Here is a 25,774-nt window from a genome sequence, read left to right as displayed (position 1 = left end):
TCCTCCCACACCATAAAGACATGCATGTTAGGCAGGGACTACAGATGAAAACTAGCTCATTAGCTCAAATCTGGCACATTTACATTGATGTGGAAACTGAAGATGTTGATTAATGTGCACTGTCCCTGGGTAGAAAATAAATAAATAAACTAAACTTATTCCGACAGCTCAATAGACCAAACCATTTCCCATTGGACTGAAAGCCTGTTGGCACACTTACCAATCCATCTACAACTCTCTCACATTCACAATGTCTCCTCTCTCACAAGCCTGTTAATGACCCAGGCCAGTCCACATTCCTATTTTAAATTTTTTGTATCCACTTTTTCTCCTCCTGTTTTTCTGTGTTTTTCTCCCATCCCAATTTAGTCGTTATGCCAATTCCCCCCTCCCCCTTCCTGGTCATTGCTCGCATGTGCCCCCCACTGGTCGGTCTAGGGAGCCCTGAAGTCTATCAGATGCTTCCTCCGGGACATAGGAGACAGCCAGCAGCATCTTTTCACCTGCCAGCGCGGACTCTCATTGGTGAGGTGTAATGTGTGGGAGGTCACACTACCCTCACCTTCTCCCTCCCTCGCTGTGCAGGCGCCCTGACCGACCTGTAGGAGTCGCTGTTTACAACGACCAGAATACCACCCCACCGGCTGCCCTCGCGCTGACTCTGCCAATTGAGCCAGTATGACGGCCGGCCAAGCCGGAGGCAACGATGACAGCCGGATTTGATACCAGTGTCTCTCACGTTGGTGACGAGCGCTTAGTCCGCTGTGCCACCCAGCCGCTCCTCATTCCTATTGTTGTCCTCATAGGCACAGAAGCCTACTTGCCTTCTGTAGTGTGGTAATGAAAGGGTTAACCTTCCTTAATGTCGCAGTGAAAGGGTTAACCATTTGGCAGTGTGGTAGTGAAAGGGTTAACCTTCCTGTATTGTCGCAGTGAAAGGGTTAACCATTTGGTAGTGTGGTAGTGAAAGGGTTAATACATGAAATATTAAGGGGAAATCATTTGCCTAATGGCCCTACTGCACTCTGGGACGAATGTTTTTTTGTTTTCTGGATAACGGACTGTTGGACCAATGGGCTTTCGGTCCAATGGGAAATATTTCTGTTTAGGAACCCCTGTATGCAGAAATAGTCAAATACACCATTTAGAATATACTAAAATAACACATTTGTATTGTATGGGATTAGCAGGAAGTGGATGTAAGGGACTCGTGGGCACCCATATACCCCGTCTCATTCAGACATCTTGAGGTGAGAGGTCAAAGGACCCCTTTGAAATTGGCCATGCCAGTTTTTGCCTCGGCTAACTTAAGCATTATTTAACTACCCAACAAGCTAGCATGACGTGGTTTGTACCAATGGATTATTTTGTCTAGTTTCAAATGATACCAGTATCATCACTCTAGCGTTAGAACTGAGCCCACCACAGCCTCTGAAAGACAGCAATGTCGGCCAGGGACACCGGCGCCCCCACAGGTCGGAGGGTTAATACAATTTTCATTAAATTCCAATTATGCATTTTATTTCCTAACTAGCTATACTTTGTAGTGTTGCATCATTGAGTCATTTTGGCAACTAGATTAGATTGATAGTAATTAGAAAGAAACAAAGTTGACTGTAGTGTATATATTATTCTCAAGTGACCACTCTACTGTATCCTCACAGGTACCCACAATCCAGGAAGCATGCGCTACAAGTTCAACTTCATAGCCGACGTGGTGGATAAGATCGCGCCGGCGGTGGTCCATCTAGAGCTGTTCAGAAGGTAGGAGACACCTGGTCCATCTAGAGCTGTTCAGAAGGTAGGAGACACCTGGTCCATCTAGAGCTGTTCAGAAGGTAGGAGACACCTGGTCCATCTAGAGCTGTTCAGAAGGTAAGAGACACCTGGTCCATCTAGAGCTGTTCAGAAGGTAAGAGACACCTGGTCCATCTAGAGCTGTTCAGAAGGTAAGAGACACCTGGTCCATCTAGAGCTGTTCAGAAGGTAGGAGACACCTGGTCCATCTAGAGCTGTTCAGAAGGTAGGAGACACCTGGTCCATCTAGAGCTGTTCAGAAGGTAGGAGACACCTGGTCCATCTAGAGCTGTTCAGAAGGTAGGAGACACCTGGTCCATCTAGAGCTGTTCAGAAGGTAGGAGACACCTGGTCCATCTAGAGCTGTTCAGAAGGTAGGAGACACCTGGTCCATCTAGAGCTGTTCAGAAGGTAGGAGGCACCTGGTCCATCTAGAGCTGTTCAGAAGGTAGGAGACACCTGGTCCATCTAGAGCTGTTAAGAAGGTAGGAGACACCTGGTCCATCTAGAGCTGTTCAGAAGGTAAGAGACACCTGGTCCATCTAGAGCTGTTCAGAAGGTAGGAGACACCTGGTCCATCTAGAGCTGTTCAGAAGGTAGGAGACACCTGGTCCATCTAGAGCTGTTCAGAAGGTAAGAGACACCTGGTCCATCTAGAGCTGTTCAGAAGGTAGGAGACACCTGGTCCATCTAGAGCTGTTCAGAAGGTAAGAGACACCTGGTCCATCTAGAGCTGTTCAGAAGGTAGGAGACACCTGGTCCATCTAGAGCTGTTCAGAAGGTAGGAGACACCTGGTCCATCTAGAGCTGTTCAGAAGGTAGGAGACACCTGGTCCATCTAGAGCTGTTCAGAAGGTAGGAGACACCTGGTCCATCTAGAGCTGTTCAGAAGGTAGGAGACACCTGGTCCATCTAGAGCTGTTCAGAAGGTAAGAGACACCTGGTCCATCTAGAGCTGTTCAGAAGGTAAGAGACACCTGGTCCATCTAGAGCTGTTCAGAAGGTAGGAGACACCTGGTCCATCTAGAGCTGTTCAGAAGGTAGGAGACACCTGGGCCCTCATTCATCAACGTGTCTTACGCACAGATTTGTGCTTACCCTGTGCGTACGATCATTTCTAAGCAAAGAGTGGGATTCATCAATTTCAACTTGAACTTGACTTTGTGCTTATGTCTACGCACAGCTCTGAGCACACTTAGCTGACGCGCAGTGGTAGAATATCGTTACTACGCACAAGCGCTCCTCAGTACATGCATTCGTTCCAACGCGGAAATAAAGACACTGGCGCGTGTTCTGTATGACCCCCGTAATTCATTATAGTTCATTGTGAAATAGCGATATTAGTGTAATTATTGTCAAACCCTAAATAGCATGTGGAATAGGTCTTTCTCTCCGAATGAATGCAGGTTTATATATATAGCGTTATGGGGTGCACTGACTGCGCTCGCAGGAACTGTTTTCAGAGATAGCATCAGATAGGGATGAATGAGGGGCAGTCTAATTGCAGAGAGAACATAATATTAACTAGAGTCCACTACCCGAGACACCTCCTTCATTTGTACCGCAATTTGGGACCCAAATTGGAGCTATGAGCTTAAAAGCTTTTCCGTGCTTATTTGAGAAGGTCTAGCTGCAGAGCCGGAGAGACAGACAGCAGAGAGACAGACAGACAGACAGATAGACACTGTTCCACAGTGTGTGTGTGTGACCACTAGTCTCCTAGTAGAGACCCCCCCCCCTCTGGACCACCTCCCAGTAGAGACCCCCCCCCCCCCCTCTGGACCACCTCCTAGTAGAGACAAGTTTTCTGAAATGTATGTTTATATATGCAAATGAGGCACTTCCCCATTAAATATGTGGACATTTATGGATGCAATAAGGCAAAATGAAGTAAAATGAACAACTAAATGTGTGTTATTGACGTTTTATTGTCACTAGTTTCATAGAAGACATGTTTAGGAAGCAAAATATAACAAAATCTCAAAATCAACAAAAAAAGTATATTTGCCTATTCACCTGCAGTGTCTCGCCTTAATCCTCATCTTCGTCTTCTTCCTAGAGAAGTCTCTACTAGGAGGTGGTCCAGAGGGGGGGGGGGGGGGGGGGGGCTGAGTCTCTACTATTAGACTAGTAGTCACACACACACACGCACGCACACACACACACACACACACACACACACACACACACACACACACACACACACACACACACACACACACACACACACACACACACACACACGCACACACACACACACACACTGTGGAACAGTGTCTGTCTGTCTGTCTGTCTGTCTGTCTGTCTGTCTGTCTGTCTGCTGTCTGTCTCTCTGCTGTCTCTCTCAAAATAGTATAAGTGCTATCTTGGCCCTGAGAGTTGCTCTCCGGCTCTGCAGCTGGACCCTCTCAAATCAGCACGAAAAAAGCTATGAGCTTATAAAACAATTTAATATGCTAAACTTTGTTTTTAAATTCTTTAATTCACTTTTGTTTATTTCATAAGGATTTTCCCGACATAATGATACCTGCCCCGACCAGATCCGTGACTCTGTTGCGATACAGATGGATTATCTACTCAGAATAGTATTATAAAGTGGCTATCTTTTATGCTGTAGATCACTGCTGGTATGTGCGTGCAGAACCTTTATTTCAGCGGGGACTGTAGTATTTATTTGACGTTACTGTACAATATATGTGTATTAAAAGACGGAGCTGTCTTTTATTGTATTATAATAATTATTAATATTAAAAATAAATTAAGAAAGGCATTCTTATTCCAGCATGCATTAATGACACTAACGGGCAACGGCAAAACAGTGGTTAATGGTCTTTATTAGTGTTTGCGCTGCCCAGGCAGCAATGGTTAATAGATATCATATCCGACATCACCGTTCTCATAACACGCTTCCCTCGGCTTAGTCCATTTTTCCACATTTCATGGGGGTATTCCATTACCGTATATGGTTAATCGGGGCGGTTCTGGTATGCAAATACTTAAAACAGTGCACGAGCTCAAACGTAGGATCAAAGTCATATTCATCATGACAGGTGTGCGTAGAACCTGCGTACGCACGTGTGGTGAATCCCGATTTTACTGTGCGTGCACTGATTCTACATTCTGTGCTTACGTGTGGAAATAGAACATGTTCTACGTCCACGTTGATGAATGAGGGCCCTGGTCCATCTAGAGCTGTTCAGAAGGTAGGAGACACCTGGTCCATCTAGAGCTGTTCAGAAGGTAAGAGACACCTGGTCCATCTAGAGCTGTTCAGAAGGTAGGAGACACCTGGTCCATCTAGAGCTGTTCAGAAGGTAGGAGACACCTGGTCCATCTAGAGCTGTTCAGAAGGTAGGAGACACAGAGGGAATCATTCTCGGTACTGTGGAAAATGACAACAAGCTCAATTTTCTGATACGCTGCGAGCAATCTGGCTACAGGACCCCCCCAGTCTTACTGTCACTTGCTGTCTTGATATGTACTTCAACTCAAGGCAAGGACAAATATAAAAAGTCTATGTATATCTGTTAAAGGGGTAAAACTATGGAATAACTGTGACAACGAAGTAAAAATGTGGTTCGATACATACATTTAAGAAAGTATTCAAATATAAGGTGATACATAAATATAAAACCTTATTATTATCCAAATTCTATTTTATTATAACATAACTGTACTAAAATCATGACAAAAAAATATATATATATATATATATAAAAAGCAAATAAATAAATGTGTATACATTTTGTATAAAACTATGAAACTTTTGTAACCCTTTGTTTTTGCAAAATGATGTACTGAATTGTGTTTTTTTTGTAAATAATGTAAAAAGGGTAGACAATTATAAGCCTCGGCTGCAGCCTACACCTTTTAATTTTCTTTCTTTTTATAAATGATCTACTACTGTACATTGCTTTGTAAAAGAAGACCGAAATAAAAATCATTCATTCATTCATTCATTCATTCATTCATTCATTCATTCATTCATTCATTCATTCATTCATTCATTCAACTCGAGCACCATGGCGCACGGCACATGTGCATGTTTAGTCATTTCACTGCTCAGCAGGAAGCTGCCTGTGATGAGATGGATGTGGCAGCACAGCCAGGGGGGGGGTGTCGATAATGCTCCACCAGAGCAGTGCAATTTTGGTATCCATTTTCGGTATAAAATCATGCCAACATGTAGGCAGACGCCGGCGCTCTGAGCTATTTTCATGACAGCAACCTAGACGAGGGCCTGCAGGCATATCTGTCACGTTCCCACAAACCCTTTTATGTATGTTAGGCAACGCATTCCCCACTCCCTTCCAACCAATGACAAACGTTTTCATTGCATTAATCACAACAAGCTAAGCGTTACACTAGGTGGTTGTAGTTGGATATTCCTGTGTGACGGTCAGAATCAGTCGAGCTTATCATTACACACAGCCTGCAGGAAAGATAAATGAATGCAAACAAACTAACAGTGAGAAGGACAATGTGAGGAGTATGACAGAAGATAGACTGCTGAATAGAAAGTACTCAAGAGTACAGGAGAGATATAACCTAATCGAATGATTACTACAAAGTATAAGGTCGCAGTGTCAATCTATTTTAGGCTCATATTCAAAAATATTTTCGAGCCAACTCACCCTCCTTCCTCAGGGGTGTGCTGGACAGTGAAGAAGCCTGATGAAACATCAGGTGTGTAGATAAGATAACATAACACAACATAACGTAATGATCTTTATTAATCCCAGAGGGGGAATTCTGGAGTTGTAGCAGCACAGGGCCCCGTTCCCCGTACCTGGTTCAACTAAGTCGATCAAGATGTCATTATCCAGATTCAGTTAACCCGATGTTTGAAGCCGGGATTTTCCTGTTCCTCGAAGGTGGATTCAGTCTCGTTAACTCAAGCCAGACTTGAGACCCAGGATAAGTGCGCGCGGCCGCTCCAGTTGAAAAGCCAGCACGTATCGATAGCAGAGATCCTGATTCTCTAGCGGCATTGATTGATTAATTGATTTAGAACTTTATTAACATATTGCAGTACGGCTCAATCGCCTCGCCGACAAGTTAAATGCGTTATCTATAGGCAAATTTTAAGTCCCTCATTACCTCAATCAATCAGATTATATTTCTTTAAACTTGCCTGCTGGATTGAATAATCCAATGAGATCTTGCTAGCGAAAATAATTAGTTAAACTGTTATACAAAATAACGATACGGCTCTCTTCCCATTGATTGATGTATGGTCGATCTTTTACTTATCTCCACTGTGGTGTAACAGGTTCTTCTTTTGACTTTCACGCAGACGACCGGGGTTCGAAACCTAGTCTTTCCCTTCTTTTTGCGATGTAGGAATAATTCAATTTGGTGCCCGTTGAGAGCTATATAAAGAATGACATCCTCAATGCATGTAGATTTATAATATTTTAACTTAAAACTAGGCTACTTTGGCGTATAATCATTAATATTATATTCCAAAAAATTATATTGGAAACACGGGGTTTCGAACACCGGTCGCTGGGTTGCCAGGATTGAGCACTACCGCTGCGCCACTGTGCCAGATGGGATAAATTCATTGTTTATACATTAATGAACGAGAGACCCGTGTTTAGAATATTCGTTATTTTGAATGAAGTTTTATCTCTTTATCCTCATTCATTAATGTGACGTCAACGGCTCATTCAATTTCTCAAATCCGTCAAACAGCGCATCTCATCAGACATCTTAATCCCAGTTACAATTAAAATAACCACATAATGTGTACATCGCACCGAGCGAGCGCCACGGTATATATAACGTGCATTATTTAGGACAAAGTGAATTTAGTATCAGCATTTTGGGTCTATTTTACATTTCAAAAGCCCCCTCTGGAAGAATGGAGCACAAAAACATAATTCAGAATGGTATAATGCAGATCGTAGACTGTGGGAATAATTTCAGGAAACGGGCTGTCACTTCTTTGCGGGGGCGTGGCGATGGTTCATCTGGCTAACTTGAACTTAAACCCTGCTTTCGACCAGGCTCAAACTTTTGGATCTGTTGTCATGGTGATTTGGACAATCCAGATTCGGGGAACCGGAAAGTCCGGCTTAAGTCAGACTTCACCGAAAGTTATCCGGCTAACTCAGTTATCCAGGTACGGGGAACGGGGCCCAGGAGAGGGGAGGTACAGGCAGGATAATAGAATATACAAGTAAAATATATAGTACAGTAGATACATAAAATAAAAACAGGTGAGACATGTATATCAATAATAAGTATGTGCATATGTATAGCCCACCCTGGTATAATATACAGATCCTATCCTAAGTCAACCCAGGAAGAGTAGTCTCACTTTGGTGTAGAGTAGACGAATGGGGATCCACAATAAAACAATAAAACAATAAACCCCATGTACAACTATATACCTAAGTTCCCGGCCAAATTCCCAATCAGGTCTCTGACATCAAGGCCACCTAATCATCCCTCCCCCTTAATTGGCTGATATCAAGCCCTGTCTCCTGAGCCGTTCAGCCGTTGTGTAGTGTGATGTGTGCCTGGTACCAGTGTATGGCAGTCATTGAGCCTGCGTAGACCAAGGTTGGGTGCTACCAGTGGTGGTGAAGGAGGCAATTTCCACCCTACATTGTGGGGAGCGATTTGAGTGTCTAGAAAAGCGCTATATAAATGTAATGAGTTATTAATTATTTATTATTACTGATTGATTGAATTGATTGATTGATTGATTGATTGATTGATTGATTGATTGATTGATTGATTGATTGAACATTTTATTAACAGATTGCAGAATGGATACAGTACAGCTCAATACACACAATTGTTAAGGGGATGCAGACCAGAGAAAGACTTTCGTACAATGTACAATACTCCATACTAAGTTAGGGGTGGGACGATACATCGATCCAGATCGATAAATCGATCTATTATCAATGATCCAATAGGATCGATGCAACGTAAAAAGATCGATTCATATTGCAATACTCTTATTTTGAAAATCCCATGGAGTCGTATCCGCTCCACAGCACAGCAGTAGCGTCTGAAACAGAGCAAGGCGTGTGATAGTGTGCCTATTTTGCGACCAAAAACAAGTCCCTGCTGTTTTATTCCGCAACAGGTCAAATGCATCTAACATGCTTTCCAATCCTCGCCATTCCTTTATGCCCACGTTGGCGTTGCGCTAAAGACCTAAATGAACGTTACGTTAGCGTAAGCTAACAAGCTAACCATGATCAGAGCCACAGACAGAGAGAACAGCAGAGTGGGGAGGGTGGGGGGGGGGGGGCATTCTCCATTTCTGTGTGTGTGTGTGTGTGTGTGTGTGTGTGTGTGTGTGTGTGTGTGTGTGTGTGTGTGTGTGTGTGTGTGTGTGTGTGTGTGTGTGTGTGTGTGTGTGTGTGTGTGTGTGTGTGTGTGTGTGTGTGTGTGTGTGTGTGTGAAGACGAGTATATTATATATTATATTGATAGTAAATGTACTGAGGATGGACATATAATGTTGATATTTAAACATAAAAATACAATACATAATAAATGCATTCATGATCATCATGCAACATAAAACAATTGTAGGAACGGTTTGGGAGAGGAAGGGGTTTTAGGTTGCGTGTTGTGAGTTCCAAAAAGATTTACTTAAAGTTTGAAGCTCAATATATCAAAACGGGGCACTTTACAGTGAACAGGAGGTCTATTTATATTAAAAACAATAGATTGTTTTTCATTTAAATGTCTGGAAGAGCTAAAAAATTTAAATGTCAAATGGGCATATAATATCATCTAGGGGTGTAAAGGTACACGTATCCGTACCGTACCGAACCGTTTCAGTGTGTAACATACCGTACCGAACGGCTGTGTAGTGTACCGAACGAATACAACAGTATGTTAACCACTAACGACCGCCCACTGGGGGCTGCTTTTTTCACAATCTAATATAATTATTTAACATTTTAAATTTTTTTACAAGTCGATTATTAATTTCAATATAGAATATTCGTTGACAGCCCTACAAGTACAATTAGTTACTGCACACAACATCAGGGGTTCCCAAAGTTTTCAGGCCGCGACCCCCGAAATAACGGTGTCAGAGAGCCACGACCCCCACTATTATAGGAGGTAAAAAAAAATTATAAATGTTTTTTTTTTGTTTTTTTTGGAAATAATGGTTGAAACATGCAAACGTTTAAACGCACACACACTAATAAGCATTGGAGGCTTTTAACCAGGGCCGGACTGGGGAAATCATTCAGGCCAGGAAATATAGTGCAAAATATAGCCCCAGTTAGGCCACTTTTTAAGCGGGGGGTCTGGGGGTCCCCCACCAGAAAATATTTTGCTGCAACTAGAAACACTGGCCTGGCCTGTAAGTTCAGTGGCCTGACTGCATAAAAAAAATAATAATAAAAAAATATATATGTGATTTATTTTTATTTTTTTATTTTCATCATCTGGCCCCCACTTTGGGAACCACTGCACTACATCACCCCTGAGTGGCCAAACTTTCCCCCACTGTACTGAAAACCTGTACTGAACCTTGACTTCAAAACCGAGGTACGTACCGTACCGTGGTTTTTGTGTACCGTTACACCCCTAATATCGTCTCATATCGATTGCAGGCACCTGAATCGTATCGTATCGCGGCAGACTTTGTGATATCGGCAAATATCGTATCGTTGTCCAAAGAATCAATATCGTATCATGATGAAACTGGAGATTCCCACCCCTATACTAAGTCTACCCTGGTATTTCTCTCAGTGGCGTCATTTCAGTAAAAACCAAGGTATGGCGAGGACGGAGGGCGGGGGGGGGGGGGGCTGGGGGGGGGGGTGAAGGGGGTGTTTTCCCCCCCTAGGTGGATTTTTTTTGTCAAATCAGTTGTGCAATAGTCACTTTTGGTGAGTTGTTTCTATACAATTCACTTGACACAAGACTACACAAGCATTTTTAATATAGAAATGTGTCAACCACAATATTTTGCATACAAATTATGCAGAATGTAATATCATAACTGTCTATTATTTTTCTTGCAATTGAGCCAATTTTCCTTAGGTACGGTTTTGAGGTGTGTGTTCAACAGAATATAGTATCAAAAACACATTCACAAAAAGTATGGGTTACTGAATGCTGAACTGCACTGTTATAATCACTAAGCCATTGTAAGACCTTACCTGTGTCCCTGTATCACTTGTCTCTGCTGCCCTCTGATAAAAAAACGTCTGTATGTCCATTTTCCCTTTTTTTGTGGCATATTTCAGTTAGTCACAGTAAAAGTCACCTAGTAAAAGTGAGATAATTGACAATATCAAAACATGCCAGGGCTGTACCAAATAGTTTGAAGCCTCGTTCATAATGCTGACATTCAAATTCTAAATCAACATAAAAAAATTGTAATAATAAAAATTTAAAAAATAATAATAATCTAATTTTTTTTTTTTTTTGCCAAGCCATACCAAAATGACGCCCCTGATTTCTCTCTCTCTCTCTCTCTCTCTCTCTCTCTCTCTCTCTCTCTCTCTCTCTCTCTCTCTCTCTCTCTCTCTCTCTCTCTCTCTCTCTCTCTCTCTCTCTCTCTCTCTCTCTCTCTCTCTCTCTCTCTCTCTCTCTCTCTCTCTCTCTCTCTCTCTCTCTCTCTCTCCCTTCCTCTCCCTTCCTCTCCCCCCCTCTCCCTCCCTCCCTCCCTCCCTCCAGATTTCCGTTCTCTGATGAGGAGATCCCTGTATCCAGTGGGTCAGGCTTCATCATGTCAGAGGACGGGTGGATCATCACAAATGCACACGTCCTCTCTAACAAGCAGCGGATCAAAGTGGAGCTAAGCAGCGGTGTGCAGTACGACGCCAAGGTCAGGGACGTGGACCCGAAGCTGGATATTGCACTCATCAAGATTGAGTCAGATGTGAGTGACTGAGTCAAATGTGAGTGACTGAGTCAGATGTGAGTGACTGAGTCAGATGTGAGTGACTGAGTCAGATGTGAGTGATTGAGTCAGATGTGAGTGACTGAGTCAGATGGGAGTGACTGAGTCAGATGTGAGTGATTGAGTCAGATGTGAGTGATTGAGTCAGATGGGAGTGACTGAGTCAGATGTGAGTGATTGAGTCAGATGTGAGTGACTGAGTCAGATGTGAGTGATTGAGTCAGATCATGTGAGTGATTGAGTCAGATGTGAGTGACTGAGTCAGATGTGAGTGATTGAGTCAGATCATGTGAGTGATTGAGTCAGATCATGTGAGTGATTGCAGGGATTAAAGTTTTGATTTGATTCCAAATCACAATGGATTTTCCGTCAATCGGCTACCTGGTATAATATGATTTGTAGAGGCATACAATCTATTTTGATGTCAGTATTAGGTAGCCTATATAAATTATATATATAATAGCATAGCCTACATATAGGCCTTTATTGGCTACAACTATGCAACAGTAACTTGCGCATGGCACAGACACAGAGCCCTGCGAAGCCTGCATACAGTAAACTAACTTGATCGTTAATCAAACTGTTGTCCTTGTATCTTTACGCTTATGAAAACATTAAATAATATTTATAGGCTATAGCCTAGCAGCCTATACCCTCGTTTGGCCATAATAGCCTATTCTCAAATGGCTAGCCGCTGTGGGCTCCTCCTCGCTGACGGACCAGTAGCCTATATCATATCATATTCCTATGTCTCCAAGGAATCGTGGGGCTCTGGGGAAGAAAGGTTGGGAACCCCTGCTATAGCCTATCCTTTATAATGTTATAGGCTATTTCATTTACAGTAGTCTATTTATGATTTTTGCCATAACCGGTCTCAGTTATGCTGTGGCTGAGACGGATCGGGATTAATGAAGCTGCTAGGAGACTGCTTCTCTTAAGGCTACGATATAAAGCCACGATTGAAAATAATGTACTTCCTTTCGTGACAATAGCCTATAACAATAATACGATAGAGAGCATACAAGAACAATGAATCTCACTGCCATGTAGCCTACGCCATGTGTAGCCTGCCTATGTGATCAATAAAAACTTGAACTTGAATTCCATCACGTCTGTGCTGGAGCTCACAAATAGGCACACAAGCCAACGTTATTAGGCCTACATCTATAAACCTCACACAAACAAATTAGCCTATACAAGTGTCTTAATGTGCAGCAAGCATTAGAAATAGCTAGTTGAAATGGCCTAATCAAGATTGCAATCAAATCAAAGTTTGGATTTAGCCTGATAGTGATTAATCTTTTCTGAAGCAGGCGCTGTCATACAAAATCAGCTGAAAACACATTGTTGTTGTTGTTGTTGTTCTTGTTGTTGTTGTTGTTGTTGTTGTTGTTGTTGTTATTATTATTAGGCTATTATAGCCTTCTAACGAAAACACAATTATAAGGCTATAATTCTCAAGACCGACCTGCCTTAAATGAACCCCATAGGCTACGGATTTAGAAAATGAAATATGATACACACCTAGGCTATATGACGGACCCCCGCGGGATTGACTTTGCCATAAATCATAGGCTGATATACGCATGTATGACAAAGTTAGAGTCAACCCTTGCAGTTTTATTTAATGAATTGAAAACAGCATTGATATTACGTAAAAGCAAACTGGCAATAGGAATGATGTTCAAAATAATCTAGTTCCCTTAAAACGCTAACGCTAAAAACGCTAACGCTATTAAATACAAATATACAGTGGAGGTTCAAATAAGAATATGACTTGGCCTGAAAAAAAGTTTAGTCAGGAGGAACATTAGCTATAACATTAGCTATGTGCACAGATACCTACAGGAACATAGCTATGTGCACAGATATATACAAGAACATTAGCTATGTGCACAGATACCTACAGGAACATTAGCTATGTGCACAGATACCTACAGGAACATTAGCTATGTGCACAGATACCTACAGGAACATAGCTATGTGCACAGATACCTACAGGAACATTAGCTATGTGCACAGATACCTACAGGAACATAGCTATGTGCACAGATACCTACAGGAACATTAGCTATGTGCACAGATATATACAAGAACATTAGCTATGTGCACAGATATATACAAGAACATTAGCTATGTGCACAGATATATACATCAACATTAGCTATGTGCACAGATATATACAGGGACATTACCATTAGCCCTAGAGACTGGAAGGTTTCATGCCACTCCAGAGGAGGACAGACTTTGTTTAGTGTGTGAGCTAGAGGCCACATTGAGAATAGGGTTCATTTTTAGTTTTACTGTCCTGTCTATGAGGACGTAAGGGATGTACTTTTTAGTCACATGTAGACAAATGCCCTGAATAGGGACTGCTACAGTACAAATAAACAGTAGGCTATTGTTAATTTTTTTTTGGCAAAGTGGCACTTTAACTCAAATGTATTTATTTCTTAAATAAAAGCAATTTTAGTGTCATTCTGTTGTTCACTTGGGACTTGTATGAAGTAAAACACTCCCAGTAAAAAGGTCACAAAAATGCCAAATCTACAGTCGACCAAATATCGTCCGTAAAAAATGTATTCTCTCTGACATGGTTCATTTGTCTCTGATTTCCCCCAGAGACTAGTTACTTGGTAAATGGACAGCTTTAGCTTTTAAATATATATATATTTTTTTTAACATAAACATATGTCACAAGAAGAAACAGTAAAAAAAAACTGTAAATGTCTGGCAGCAACGATTGCCAAATACTGTCAAATTAAAGTAAAATAACCAAATTAAAATAAAGTGGAAATTATTTTAAAATGTTAGGTATTTTTACATATAATTCAATGTAATTTAACATTCAAGACAATTAAAACTGTAAAAAAATCAATTTACGGACAACCTTTATTTAATGGTTAATATTTTGATCAAAAGTAATTTACTGTATTTTAATGGCATTTACCATAAAAACAAAACAAAAGTAATCTGTAAAAATAATAGTGGATTTCCCGTGAAAAAAAACGTTCCACTTCATACAGTGTACACAACCAGCTCCTCCATTTGGCATTGAAACGTTCTCTAACCACGAGAGCTACTTGGTGTGTTTTGCCTAACGGTCTCGGTGGGAGATGATGCCACAGCTACTCCTGGCTGTTTGGCTCCAGAAGTCTTCAAATTAGCCTCAACAAGCTGCTCAGAAGTGCTCATCCCTTGGTGATGTCACAATGGGCTGAATTAGCTTTGATGAATCTAGCTGTGTCTTTTTGGAGCCAGGAACCACAGGGCAGGAAGTCATTAATGCAAACGTGTTGTGTAGCTATGCCTGCCAAAAACTCTGTGTTCCAACTTAACAAGCGTGTTCCTTAACACTGAAGGAAGTTGTATAAAATTGTTGGAAAGATACACTATATTGAATTCCCTTTAAACTTTGGCCAAGGATAGCAGGATACGAGGTGTTGAGATGAGCTCAGATACGATGGATCTTTATTTATCCATGTGAGAGAGAGAGAGAGAGAGAGAGAGAGAGAGAGAGAGAGAGAGAGAGAGAGGAGAGAGGGGATAATAAAACATTTGAGGTGTGATTCTAACCGCTAAAAACAACAACAACAACGTTATTCTGGTCAAATCAGACGTTTCAGTCACTAGGACGTCCATCAGACAGGATAACCATTTTGATAACTGATATTATACAACAATTTCTTAACCCTACATTTGAAGAGAAGTCAAATAACATAGGCGTGGCTGGCAGGTGCAATCCATCATTCTGTGTTTTACTGGCCACGCCACGCCGACGCGCAGATGGCCCGGAAGGCACATTTTAAGTTTCAATTGTGGGAGTGGAGGCTATAAAGTCAATCTAGGCAGGCAGAGACAAGCTAACACTGACATGAGGAAGATGACGGGTCGCGTCCACAGCTGCAGACGCAAAGTCTGGGTCCACTTCTGGTTAGTGACTCTGAGAGGCAGAATGTGGTAGGGTTGACTATTTGACCCCAGAAATCCTTAACACATTGAGTGCCACGCCCCTTCCGGGAAGTGACCTGGCCTTGCCGTCCATTAACCCCATGTAAACGTAGTTGTAGTTTGTAGAGCTAAACCTATATTTTATAGTATAGCTATGGGTCTAATAACGCTGTCGAGTGTCAGTGAGTTGCTTCCAGTCAACGTGCAAGAAACAGATAATTCTTTCATCCATACATTTCCATTTGATACCGTTTTGAATATGAATATAGTTTGGGTGCTTCTGAGGGGCCTTTCTCACTCACCCATTCGGTTCCGCTCCATTCCGTACCGTCCTCATTCCGGGTCGGATGCAAACTTCCCCCCTCCCTCTCCCCCCTCTAGTTTGTGTACACACTTCAGTCTTGGTTCGCTCCGGGTTCTGTTTACGGTTTGCGTTTTGAGCGTTTACGCTTGCCGTAGGCGATGATGTCACGCTCGAAAATGTAAACAGGAAGTGTGTTAACACGGAGAATGGAGACTGGATGCTGATATAAAAGAAACAAATAACCAATAAATATGAAGTTATATTTGAACCTCTGTTGTCAAGCCTTGTCAATATAACCCACCCCCCTTTTTTCACGAATGGAACTCTGTTGTAGAGTCCGCTTTTGAGCGGTTTGCAGGGTTAACGATAACGCTAAGCTAACGGCTAACGCTAGTTAGCTTAGCCTTTTACTAGTAACATTGCTCGCATCAATTATATTGAATGTCATTGATCTACTGGTCGACCACGGCCGACTGGTTGGGCACCACTGGTCTAATAGAAATAAATGCATTCGAACAAGAAAGTATAGGTTACAGCAATGGCTAACGCTAAGCTAACGGCTAACGCTAGTTAGCTTAGCCTGTCCAGCAGCTAACATTATCCCATCGCTCGTGGCAATTATATTACATGTCATTGATCTACTGGTCGACCACGGCCGACTGGTTGGGCACCACTGGTCTAATAGAAATAAATGCATTCAAACAAGAAACCAATGTATAGACATAGCATGGCAAACAAAAATTGCCAGGCCTAATGCGAGCCAGAAGTGCTGTGCTTTGTAACGTGGCTTCATGTTTTCATCCACTGAGCTGTGAGGCTCCACATGCTTGTTTGGTTGAGGTCTGAACTCTCAAATTGCCCATGAATATCGTTTTTGTGGGTATTGTCCAGTTGTTGCTGTGTGGTTTTATCTGCCCAAAATTCAAGCAAGCATGAAAAGCATTACAGTGAATGAATGAATGAAAACTTTATTTAACACATTGCAGAATGGGTACAATACAGTACGGCTCAATACACACAATTGTTAAGGGGATGCAGACCAGATCTTTTTATTGTTTTTTTTTCTTCTTCCCTCAATAAGGTCCTATTTTGTTCCTGCTGCCTGCCCTTTTCTTTAGAGCCCCCTGCCAGTCCTCCACCTTGGCCAGTCGTCCGACCTCCGTCCGGGGGAGTTTGTGGTGGCGGTGGGAAGTCCCTTCTCCCTGCAGAACACCGTCACCACAGGCATCATCAGCACCACACAGCGCACCGGCTTGGAGCTGGGCCTCAAGGACGTCGACATGGAATACATCCAGACCGACGCCATCATCAACGTGAGAGTGCACGACGTGTGTCCACATCGGGGATCCATTCACTTTCAAATCAAGTGTGAAAATGTTAATAGAAATTGCCCTTTTACTTGCAGATGATGGAATATTCATTTTCATTTACATGTCCATAGCTTGCTGGATAAATACAACATGTTCATACCAAAGGTTCTTTAACCATTTCACTACCACACTACCAAAGGGTTAACCCTTTCACTGCGACAATACAGAAGGTTAACCCGTTCACTGCCACACGACAAAGGGTTAACCTTCTGTAGTGTGGTAGTGAAAGGGTTAAGGACTTGAATCTGAAAGAAAATACACTTCCTGAATTCACAAGTGAGGCTTTTTGAAATATAGGTCAATTGAAAGTAAATTTAACCCAACCCTGGTCTGCATGCTAGCATTTATTCAAGACTTTACTTCCTGCATTGTATCTCTTTGCTCAAATGAAACACAAGAAGACAAGACCGTGCCACTATTCCGTTGTTCTGTTTGTTCACAGTATGGCAACTCGGGAGGACCACTCGTTAACCTGGTAAGATGATTGTAATATGCATATATGTTTTTCTTGTTTCATGTAGGACCGTGAAGAGCAAGGTTGTGATTCTGTTTTGTGTATTTAATACTCAAGGTCTTATACATTATCTGCATGTGGTGAGGATGTATGTGTTACAGGTACCAGGATATGGCACCTGATAGCAGATATATGTTCAACCTATTAAACAGGTTGTAGTTAGTCATGGACAAAAGGAGGCGCGGACATGGTGTTCTGTTCCACACTAGCTCACGCTCAGCGTTCATTGCATATATCTCGCTTCAGCATATATACACTGAATAATTTCACAAATGTACCTTTAAATGCCAGCATTCATCTGGCCACACCCCCATCCGCTTACCTATATAAGCAGGGGTGGTGCCACACACTCATCTCCTTCTCAAATTTCATCACAAGCAACGTGTTGTTCATATGCCCACTTGACGTGGAGAAAAATATTGTAGGAAAGGAAGAACAAGGAGATACGTTGACATCATATCTTTATTTTCTCTCTCACTATTTTCGAGAAAATACGGCAATGTTGTCTTCGTCACTGGAGTGTCTGGAAGATGGTGATCATTCTAAAAACCCTCCACCGGTTTTCGTATTGGGAGCACGCCGCTGCATGCTGCTCAACTGCAGTTCCTTGCTGTGTTTGTTGGGGTGAAACCTGTCAGGCCACAGCTGAACTGTCGGACGTGCCGCTGTTGTGAGAAGCGGTGGGTTTCAGGTTGGGTGAGTACTGTTGCTGGCGGGCTTCACTTGTCTGTTAGTGCTATGGGGGCTACTTGACAATGTTTATGGAAACCGGCCCCAGGCTAGGGTCCTTTGTTCAGCCACCTAGGCGACAGAAGACCTTGGTCTGAAGACCATTGTAGTTTTAACTAGTGGGCCGCGACCATTAACACTGGTGATCCCTGTGTGTTCTGGACGAGTGGATATCTCTCTGTCCCGTGTTAAGCCCCTTCTTTCATATCCGATTGAGAGTATTCCTTCACGAGGAGATATGTGCATGGATGTGCGATAGCGGCAGATCCATGTTCAAGTCAGCTACACAAGCCAGTTTGGTATTGTGCTGATTCCGTCGGGTGTTGGTAAAATCACCGTTGTGAAGCTGTGTGACATCTTGTTTCTCTTTTCGCTTAAAAAGTGAGGAGAGTTTCAGAACGGCGGCATGTCTGGGTGAGTGTTATGTCATTGTGTACAAAGTTCAGGTGATAGCTGCTTAGCTTACGGTTAGCCAGTCAGCTGTTAGCTGCGGCGTTAGCCTGCTGGGATCACTGCGTGGCCTACAGAGGTGGGCCTACTGTTAGCCAGTCAGCTGTTAGCTGCGGCGCTAGCTGTTGTGATCACTAGGAAACGTTAGCTTGCTGCTATCGGACAAGGCCAGCGCGAGGTAGCTTCTGCTACTCGCGCGCCGCCGTGAGCTCCCCTCTGGTCGTGTGCGCCGTTCGCTCGGCGTCTCGCGAGCAGGGGTAATAGCGACCGACGGTTGGAGCGGCCGTTGGCTTAATGCTACTCTGTTGTACGTGCTTTGATTGTAACATGTTTTACACTCTTGACTACGACGTCATCCTTGACAGGGGATGTTCGTCGACCCTGCCCTGAGCCTGGACGGGGATTGCGTCAACAAAGAGGACTGTAGCGACTGGTTGGAGCGGCGACGCTGCCCGGATCGAACAACACAGGACGGCTGTGTTCTACGGTGTCTTGTGACTGCACTTCGCTGATCTACGTTCCGGGTAGGACAAGGTTTGACCAGACCTTATAACACGTCTTCTGGTTTTACTTTTCTAAATGTTTTGTGAATGACGATGTTTTCCCAAAACGTGTGTTGCTGCAATGCATTTAGGATACGACGCGAGTTATGTGTGAACTGTCTTTGTCACTGGCAGTTAGCTTCTCCATGCAAATCGGGTTGTTACAGATGTGAAAATGATCTGGTTGTTGTGTGAGAAACATCATGTGTGTTGTTATGTACCGTGTACTCACAACTAAGGTAACTAACCTATGAAGCTATGCTTAGTGACAAGTGAGTAGAAGAATGTTCTTTTCTCAGCCTGTGATGACAATGAACAGTGTTCACATATTAACAGGTTTTCCTGTTTTAACTGGCCGTATTAAGGGTAAAATAAGAGGATTGTGTTCCCCCCCGGTTCCCTGGGGACTTTTTCATCCTCCTATCAGACATGTTGCACTACGTTGTGTTTTTTGTGTGGTAGGGATGCGATGTAACCCTTAGCTTGATTGCTGAGGTTGTGCTAAAACTGCTGGAGAAACTTTATTTTCCTAAAAGAAAAGATTGTTTGGTCGCTGTCGTGTGTGCTTAGCAAGGCCTGTGGCCGATACTAATCGAGAATTATGTATTCTCTCATTATGAAAAACGGCGTTCCTCTGTAGAGTGTTTTTGCCATTTTTTGTAGGTGATGATGGGTTGTGTGTGTCATGTGACCTACAACTGGGTTGGACTGGCCACAGAAGCACATGTGTATGTTGGACCGGGGCTCTTAGAGCCCTCTCTATTCTGTGTTTTTTCCTTAGTAAAAATCAGATAGCAGGTTGGCTCATGCGCTGTGTGGAGCTGTCAAACGCTTCATAGAGCTGACTATGACTGTGTCATATTCTCTTTTTGTCATTACATCGTATCATGGGTGTGGGGTCGTAAAGGGGTGAACTGGTAACCTTTCCTCTCCCCCTTGTTTCTGTCGGTCAGGGGTACACCCCCTGTCCTTCAAGGTTCCCGTCACGTTGCGGTTCGGCAGGTTACGGGGGGGGGGGGGGGGGGAGGGAGTTTCCTGGTCCCACGGCCTGGTATATTGGGCGTGTGCACCGCAGAAATTCCCCCGCCATAGAGTACGTCACCGTGCACGTCTCTGTTGGTAGGACTTCCGTGTGCTGTTCAGGTCCGTGTGATGGATCTGTTTCAGGGGGGTGGTCAGGGCTCCTCCTCACCAAGCGCCTATTCGGGCCTTCTGTGAGTTCGGACTCCTTCTTCCATGTGAGGGAGCCTCCATCAGAGTACAGAGCCTTCCTCCTCAGATTGTCAAAGTGAGTGGACCCTCTAGAAGGTGTCCTATTCTATTGTATATGTATTCGATTCAATTCGATTATTGAGTGTGTATGGGTTCAGTGCCTCTTCCCCGGAGAGCCCAAAAAACAATTTTTTACATGGCTCAAGGTGCAATATATTCTTTTCAATCTGTACAGCTCGCGTGGGAAGTCTCTCTGGGCATCCCCGTCTCCTTCCTATGGGAGGGTGGTGGGATGTAAAAATGTGAAACATTTTTACCCCCGGCTGTGTAGACTGGGATACATGCTGTTGATGCTTCCTTCTTTTCTATTCAAAAAGTGTTGGAGTTAGGAAGTGTCACACCCCTCTTGTCGTTCCCCTGGGCGCCTTGGGGATTCAATGACAGGTCTAAATAGCCTGTTCATTGATGGGGGTGTGTCCCGACGCACGTATAGTGCTAGCTCGCTGTAAACAGGTGACTGACTGGCACGCCTTGGTTGCTTGTGGTTAAAACGGCGTTTTTATAAAGCGACTGAGATGGGGGTTTTTCCTCTTCCGACGACCACATCCCACGACCTGGGTTGGTTATCGACGGATTCTCGTTCATGTCTGGGGGATGATGACGGAATGGATCTGAACATATGTAGAGGGGTCTCACGCCCTTGGGGTGGGCCACCAGGCGCGGTTCGCCCGAACGTCTGGGTGGCGCCTTCTTTTTCATGTTAAGATCGACACGCATATCTGCCCTTTCTCCTGGAGTAGGCATGTCGGCGTGGTTAGGGCACGGGACTGGTTCTGGTCACGCTGGTCCGTATCAGTTGAACCCGTTGTCCGCCGGGGATGCAGATCTGCTGTTCTGGTACCCTGAGGGACTTGGGCTTTTTTCAGGGGGAAAAATGCCAGGTCGGTCCGGGTGTCATAGGGTTAAGCGCTATGGAGACCCTGGTTGGGTACGTTTTTACTCAGCACTGTCGTAATGGCTTACGGCCATGCCAACCTGTACACGCTCGATCTCGTCGGATCTCGGCCGCTACACAGGTTGGTCCTGGTTGGTACTTGGTTGGGAGACCGCCTGGGAATACCAAGTACGGTGTGCTTAGGGGCTGGTTCTCCATTCTTTTTCGCTCCTCTCTCGCGCATGGCGAAGAGGGGCCTGTTGGGGTGGTCTTTGACCTCCTCTGGTGACCCTGTGCTTCCCGTATCGCCAGGCCCGGTCCGAGGTAATGTTTCGTCGACCCGTAGGCCTGGGTTAACCCTTTTTTGAAAACTGAAACACTTGTACTGCGGTATAGCCGGTGTATACCCGCAGGTGTGTTTTGGAGTTTTTTCTTGAGGGGTTATAGGAACAACCACCGCATTGGGTAACGCCAAGGTGGTTGATTCCCTGGTGTGTTGGAGCAGTGTCAACTCTCGGGTTCACCGGTTGAGGGTGCCCCTGCACGTTCATGACGTCTGCCAATCGTGTCAGCCTTCTCTGCCTCAACCCCTCTGGATGGGTTTTTTTGGATGGAGGCTTGGTCATGCAACGCCGCCAGCTTCCGCTCCTTCCGCCGGGGCGGCTGTGTTCAGCTGTCCCCTCTGGCGCCTGTCTCGTCCGCAGTCTCCAGGCTAGGGTTAATAGCCTGTTGCCTGGTTTTTCCCCGGTGCTCTGCCTGCTTCCGTTGGCTAACCTTTTTTGTGTGCTTACGGCCATGCTGACTGCCTGTTGCAGGGTCAGTGTGCCAGGCGGTGTACTATTGGGGGGACAGGGCCCGCTCGGCTGAGGGGCTTTTGTCCGAATACGCTGGCGATGTGGGGGGCGCGGCACTACGTGCCCACCTGGTGGGGTCTTGATGCTGGCATCATGGACTTCTCCGGGCCCCCATTCCAGGGAGTCCAGTCCTTTTGGTGGGTCTGGGTTTTCCTTCGCGCTCCGCTGCTACGGCCTTGCCACGGGGTTGGGTTTGCCCTTGACCCCGTGATTCTGGGGGCAGTAACGAGGTTGTTTCCCTCCGTTCGTTCCCGGGTGGCATGCGGGTTGTGCGTGTGTGTAGTCGTGGGGTCAAGCCACGGTCTGCTCACCCTGTGCGTTGAGTTGCTTGAGTGCCTCTTCGCACGGTCGAGTCCGTCGCCCTCCCGTGAAGCCACCAATAGGGGGGGTGCCCTCCATTAGGGTGGGTCGGGGGGGCTCGGCCCTCCCTGGTCTGATGGTTGTGGGGGGCCTCAGCGGGGTACATTTGTCGAGCTTCTAGCTCCCGCTCAGCTCCTATTATGCAATGAACGCTGAGCGTGAGCTAGTGTGGAACAGAACGTTCGGTTATGACTATAACCAAGTTCTGTTAACACTTAGTGAACGCTCAGCGTTTAGACGACGCTGCAGGCCCTTGATTTTTCATTAATTCATTGTGATGAAATTTGTTGGGAAGGAGATGAGTGTGTGGCACCACCCCTGCTTATATAGGTAAGCGGATGGGGGTGTGGCCAGATGAATGCTGGCATTTAAAGGTACATTTGTGAAATTATTCAGTGTATATATGCTGAAGCGAGATATATGCAATGAACGCTGAGCGTTCACTAAGTGTTAACAGAACTTGGTTATAGTCATAACCGAACGATACTGGTTCAGAATCCTCTCAGTTGTTTATTACAACAGCACTCATTTATTCATAAGAATCTTCAATCAATCATTATAACATTATACCATCACTTAGTTCACTTATTTTACATTACTTTTAATACATTCCATTATAGTTCCGTTCTTGTCATCAATTCAAAGGCATATTCATCATTACAGTACACATTCTACCCTTTTATGATACGCTGGTTCACTTCAATAGCATTTTCCTTTCAAATGTAGTTATCCAGCATTATATACTGTACATTGTAATTAATTATGTCTTTATGCATATTTGGTGTCTTAAATATAAGCAGGTGAAAAGGGAGCATTCTCCTGTTAACCTCAGTCTAGGCATATTGGAAGAGAACATCGTATCTGTCTTCTTTTAATAACACTGGCATTCTAATTGTCTGTCAAACAATTCCTTACATCATCAATAGCTATTACCTTTATCATCATTCGTTTATCATCAGTCATATCCACTATTCTATAGTGCACAGGAATAACCTCACCACCTCTGTGGCATTCATATTTATGTTCCGACTCAAGTTCGTTTGAACCTTTAATCAATGTGCATCGAAAGTGCATTTATATATACGTATATGGCCGATCTCAGCCTTACTAGGAATTTGCTAAACCGTGGCCATGGTGAACCCCAAAGGAATAGATTTATATTTACATTTAACGGAGAGCGGGATAGAAAGAGAGAGAGAGAGAGAGCACGAGGGACAGCTCCAGTGCCTAGCTAACTTCTAGCTAGCGTGGGCTAATTCTAGTCCTCTAAACCACCTTTTAACACTTATACCAAATATGTCAATATTTATTTACCAAACAACATTTCAACTCAAACAGTACATTTCCCAAACATAACCTTTATAATCCCCTGTATTTCAACACTCTATTTAATGTACCACGAGACACGGCATCATCAATTGACGGTCAACTTCTAAACCACTTTACTCGTCGTCTTAAACTTCTTAAACTTGACTCAAACATCACCTCATTGGACTCTCGACGTTGCATGTATCATTGTTAACCTTTATGTGTGTTTTGTAATGTACTATTAACCTATGAAACAGGTTGTAGTTAGTCATGGACAAAAGGAGGCCGTGGACATGATGTTACTGGTTCTGAATCCTCTAGCAAAGTACGGTTCCCTAGAAGGCGAAGTTACTGAACACAAGTCCTATACTGCCACCTATTGACCAAATTATATTAGTGTCCATTAAGTATGACATGACTGTTATACCTTATTTCTGATGGAAGTAATACTGTATAAGTATGTTCACAATGTTTCGACACATAATCTAATGATATTAACACTTTGATCGCCAGGCTTAAATTCATAATTTACAATCCTCCGCCAGCCCTATTTAATATGGAGAAGTTCCCCTTCTTTGCAGGGCTATAACTTTTTAAATTGTATTGCTAAATTGACATTACTATGGCCCATTCAACATCAAGTATCTATCGGATGTAGCAACGTTCTACTTTTTCATTCACATATTCATACTAAAATACAGTATGTTTTTATCGTTTTCTGCAGCTCTCTCCAGAACGTGATTTATAGCCCCAAATGCATTATATTGATGATGAAATACAGTTTGATAGGAATCTGCGCGAGATAAAAAATGTCAAATGGACGTGCTTCTAGAAGTTACTACTGATCATTTGATGTTGACTGGATGGGGGGGGGGTCGTTTATAATTCCGTGGCCAACGTTATATGATTCATCTAGTGTGGGTGATATGATCATTAGAGCAGTTAGTATCGAACACGTTAAAAAATAACATTGAATCTTACCGTAGCTTCCTCATAGCGTTGGGCGATGAGCGTGGAACAGAAATGTTCCTATTATGGGATGTAGAAATATGCGATCCATTTCCAGGTTGTATAATAGTATATACGTGCAAATCATGTTGTTTATCGAGTTATTTGCAACCGATCGATGTCCAGTGTATCAAGATGGAGTCCCGCTAACGATAGCGAGTGCCCGGACGAAATATGGGCGAGCACCACTTCCGGCGCATCACTTCCTGTTTGGGCGATCCGCCGATCGGCCACCAGATGGCGCTCTTGAACCGTTGGAGAGTTGAGAGGGGATCAACAGTATATCTCAAGTGTCCGGGGGAGAAATATGATTTCGATCACAGATTTTAGAAATATTGATATCAAAGACGTGGTACGGCGTCTTTGGCAGAATGAGCATGGCGAGGAAAGACGTGGTATGGCGGTTTTGGCGACCATAGTGTTAACGTGATACCACTTCTAGTGGGCATCACATATGACATGTATGGTTATTATTATTATTATTATTAACAATACTTCTTCTGTTACTCTTGTTAAGCTTCCCCATTGTATATATTGTGTCTAG

General features: G+C 43.7%; 1 protein-coding gene across 1 annotated transcript in view; it reads left to right on the top strand.

Annotated features, from left to right (window-relative positions):
• htra4 (HtrA serine peptidase 4) overlaps positions 1 to 25,774 on the top strand; it is a gene marked incomplete at both ends in the record, with an annotated part of 111,736 nt that overhangs the window by 72,979 nt on the left and 12,983 nt on the right. Inside the window, 4 exons of the mRNA XM_084308130.1 lie at positions 1,665 to 1,764; positions 11,469 to 11,673; positions 17,068 to 17,262; positions 17,762 to 17,794. Coding sequence (XP_084164256.1) covers positions 1,665 to 1,764; positions 11,469 to 11,673; positions 17,068 to 17,262; positions 17,762 to 17,794 — 533 coding nt within the window. The remainder of the gene's footprint in view (positions 1 to 1,664; positions 1,765 to 11,468; positions 11,674 to 17,067; positions 17,263 to 17,761; positions 17,795 to 25,774) is intronic.

This window comes from Notolepis coatsorum, assembly GCF_963971535.1.
Source record: "Notolepis coatsorum genome assembly, chromosome: 2".
In the NCBI taxonomy this organism is placed as follows: Eukaryota; Metazoa; Chordata; class Actinopteri; order Aulopiformes; family Paralepididae; genus Notolepis; species Notolepis coatsorum.
Note: the sequence above shows the minus strand (reverse complement) of the source record. Positions and strands in the feature narration are given on the sequence as shown.